Here is a 3,869-nt window from a genome sequence, read left to right as displayed (position 1 = left end):
TAGAGCCAAAGGCTGCTGAGTATCACACAGATGCATCCACTTTGAAATGCTTTTCAAAATTATCCAAGTTTCTGGTGACACAGCCTCAAGCAGTGTTTAATCAAATGATCCAGCTTAGTATCTGCCTGTACTCCAAAGAACAGCAACCTCTTGGCTCACGACTTGTGAGTCGTGATAGACTTGGGTCATAAACAAATGTAACAGATGTAGAAAAACTAAAGACTGCCTTTCCACTCCATCAACCAGTTATAAAACCTAACTTGTGCACTTACATAACAAAACACAGTAACTAACAAAAAGAAAGCCTTTTATTCAGGACAGATTAGTGTGTCTTTACAAGAAAGTCATGATTTCAACTTACAAAGTCAGCATTATCATTAGCAATGCACCTATCCTGAAGAGGAAATCCTTGTCTTTTATCAAATATCAACTGCAAGAGTACATAAACAAAATAAACAGCCAACAAACCCACTCATATCCCAAAAACTCTATTATATATATATGTCTTCATAGATGACAACTGTATCAATTTATACTTCAGGTCCTTCTCCTCCAGGAACCAGCTATAAAAGAATAAGACAATTGTGTGTTAGTGCCATAGATTTGAGTTTTACAAACTCGTACGTGACAGTTCTTGCTTTAGAAGATTTTAGCACATGGAGACTTCATGGTAGACCACAAAAGTGTCTTTACATTTGATATAAACTTCCTCTGCCAACAGAGGAGGTCAGTTACTGCTAGAGAAGCACATGCCAAAAAGAATCTCCAAAATACGAAGAATGTTTAACAAGACACAAAGGAGTTACTAGATAAGACATGTTTTGGGTTTTGTCTTTGTTATTCACTTCAAGGAGATTATTTTGTCTAGAAACACTACAGCTTGTTTTTAAAAAGACAAAGAACATGCTTCCTTTCATGAAGGATTTCTCCAACTGCTGATTCATCCCCAGACTGTCGTTATACTGGGAAGTTGCTTTCCTCTTTCTGACTTCTACTGCTAAGCACAGCCCAAAAACTAACAGAGCCTGAATGCCTGAACCCTTCTACAGGCAGCAGAGAGTAAATCAGCATAGCATTTTCCTGTGAAGAAAGCAAAGAACTTTAAGAATAACTGATACATTCTTTAAGATTCTTTAAGAATCACTGATATATTCTCAATAGTTAGCTGACCACTACAGACAAAGAGCTTGGCTGCTTCTGGGATCAAAGAAAAAGTCTAAAAGCATAGTCTTCCTGATGTGGGAAGAACCCCAAAAGAGACACAAGATGTAATACAGAAACGTCTCCATGTCTCGCTGAAAATGTACACTCTGAGAATCTCCAGCTTCTGTTTCAAGGGCAGTATCCCACCAGCTGAACTGGATGGCAGTAGTTTTAGCCCACACAAGTCCAAACGTGCACTATCCTTTAAGGATGCAGAACATAACCAAAGCAGAAAAAGGCTTAGAAATGAAGTCCACCTGCTGAGACACACAGTGAGGAGATCCAAGGTAGGCAAGACAGCAGAATGGAGATTATTCCTCATTCACACAGAGCCAACCTGAGTCTAAGTCAGCCTTCCTCTTCTCTTCCTACAAAATTAGGAATGCCCTTATGTACAAAGTCCAGACTTCGTAGCCATTGATGCAGGCAAGCAAAAAACTACTGTGGGTCTATTTCTGTAGTATTTAGGAAGTTGCAAAATTCAACTTAAGGATGCATAATCATAATATCTAAGTACTCTGTCAGTACTGATCTACATACATCAGTACATGATAAACAAAACCCACAGTGCTTTCCATTTGGCATCATCCAACAGACCTCCAGGTACTTTTTCAGAGCACGTAAAGGTGCATACAGCTCTCTGAGCATCAGGTGGATAATCATCACCAAATAACTCAACAAGCCTGTAAGCATCCAAACTTTTGCAGACACATTTATGCATGTAATAATGGATAAAATAGATGTATTCCAGCTACATACTTAGGCAGGCAAACACTTGGAGGAGTTTAAAGCCACTGTATGAACCAGCCTCCAGAGTGGGTAACAAAACCAGTGATTCCCTTGCACACCTCAAGGCCAGAAAAACACCCACATAAGTTAATATTAGGGTCATGCTCTTTTCATCAGTATTCTTTTTAAACTGTAACACGAACCAAATAAGGCACTAATATGACTTAAGGCACTAGTATGACTTTTCCAGCATCACTCATACACAAATATGCTCTGGAAGGTATTTGAAAGTACCTTATGCAATGGAACTTTCTGGAAAGCTCAGCTTAAAGTAAATCAAGTTAATTACTGACAGATTTACAGGTACAGAAAATAAATGATGCAGCCTCTTAACCACAGTGACTTACCATTGTTATGTTATTTCCATTTAACAAAATCTGGTCTAGTTTTGTGATTCTTCTGCCCTCAGGTGTAATCTCACTGAAGCAACATTAGAAAAAGAACATAAGAACATGTTACCAGGGACAATGATTCAGGTTTTGATTATAGAACTAACATACATCTCTGCATTAAGATGACAACTGTCAGAACTAACAAAGACATCAGCCACACCACAGTGTAATTGACCACCTGGGCAAAGAAAGCTACCTGGCAACTAAAAAGTTCCATTGTACTTTTCTGCTCAATACACAAAGACACAGATTCACTCTGTAAATCTTGGCAATTTCTTGAATACCACCAACAGTTAAAATAGGTTTCCAATATAAACATGGCCCAACAAAGCAACAAATACTCAGCTTTAAGTCTGCCAGCTTCTAAAATCTTTGCTTATCCCTTAATTGAAGAAATGTAAAAGCAACCAAAATACTGGAAAGTTCAACACACAACCCATGCAAAATTAAGGCTACAAAATAGGAACCTGATCACAAGTATAATTCATGCAAAATTAAGGCTACAAAATAGGAACCCGATTACAAGTGTAATTCATGCAACAGCTACTCTATGACACAGCTCTCCTGTCCCAGAGCTTAAATCCAAAGTATAAACTATTCAGCTGGCAAGTATTAAAAAAAAAGTAAAAACACTTTGCTTACAGATTCATATACACTGTTTTTTGCTCTGGAAACCAAATAGAAATAATACTTACAATTCTGTAACATCTTCTAACACCATATCTGAATACCCAGTTTCAAGGAAAATAAGGTCCAGAGTTTTAAAATCAAAATACTTAAAAGTTATTTTCATTTTTACTGAACTGTGATTCTAGCTGTAAAATGAAAATACCAGAATAATACGACCGACCCACAGAAAAAGTTTCTATCCAGTGCAATCGAACCTCTCAAAAGCAATAAATGAAATGAGCTGAAGCATAAAGCATTTGGCATAAACACTTCCACCAAAGATACTGACAAAGTCATCAAATCCTAGAAGTGTTCCAACAATTTCTTTATCACTCTTCATCACAATGTGAATACGGGAACCTATGCATTTGTCCACAAGCTCTGTAAATAAACACAAACAAGAAAGTTGAAAGGTACAAGAGACTCTTTTATAGAACAACACATTTTTTGAACAAAACCCCTGACATTGAGTGGGGTGGGGATATATATTCAAACGTGTATATGTACTGCTAGTACATGACCACGTTTATTAGGCTGGAACGCTGCAGGAAGACGTTCCCTTCAGTGAGAACACTTTAATAACACAGAATCATAGTTTGGGTTGAAGGGACCTTAAAGCTCACCCCCCTGCCACAGGCAGGGACACTTGCCAGTAGAGCAGGTTGCTCCAAGCCCCTGTGTCCAACCTGCCCTTGGACACTGCCAGGGTGCGCAGGCCATTACGGCAGCCTCCGCTCCGCACCCAGAGACACCCACCGGGCTCCTCATTTACCTCAGGCGCCTCCCGACCTCGCCAACCCCATTCAAGCTTCCCGC

The 3,869-nt window shown here is 39.0% G+C and overlaps 1 protein-coding gene across 1 annotated transcript; it reads right to left on the bottom strand.

Annotated features, from left to right (window-relative positions):
* Positions 1-243: 243 nt before the first annotated feature.
* Positions 244-3,433, bottom strand: LOC104400824 (U6 snRNA-associated Sm-like protein LSm5). The gene is made up of 4 exons (XM_010024526.1): positions 3,339-3,433; positions 3,080-3,107; positions 2,340-2,412; positions 244-563 (listed from the first exon to the last, which is right to left on the bottom strand). Exons 1-4 carry the CDS (start codon positions 3,391-3,393, stop codon positions 531-533), a joined length of 189 nt encoding a protein of 62 aa, XP_010022828.1. The 5' UTR covers positions 3,394-3,433; the 3' UTR covers positions 244-530.
* Between the last annotated feature and the right edge of the window lie 436 nt (positions 3,434-3,869).

This window comes from Nestor notabilis, unplaced genomic scaffold, assembly GCF_000696875.1.
Source record: "Nestor notabilis isolate BGI_N333 unplaced genomic scaffold, ASM69687v1 scaffold19881, whole genome shotgun sequence".
NCBI classification, from domain to species: Eukaryota; Metazoa; Chordata; class Aves; order Psittaciformes; family Psittacidae; genus Nestor; species Nestor notabilis.
Note: the sequence above shows the minus strand (reverse complement) of the source record. Positions and strands in the feature narration are given on the sequence as shown.

Excerpts from the sequence above, each read along its gene's own strand:
- LOC104400824 (XM_010024526.1), bottom strand. The coding sequence starts at position 3,393 with ATGAAGAGTGATAAAGAAATTGTTGGAACACTTCTAGGATTTGATGAC. Across the intron at positions 3,108-3,338 it reads AGGATTTGATGACTTTGTCA|ATATGGTGTTAGAAGATGTT; the intron begins GTATCTTTGGTG and ends CTGGGTATTCAG. Across the intron at positions 2,413-3,079 it reads TTAGAAGATGTTACAGAATT|TGAGATTACACCTGAGGGCA; the intron begins GTAAGTATTATT and ends ATGTTGCTTCAG.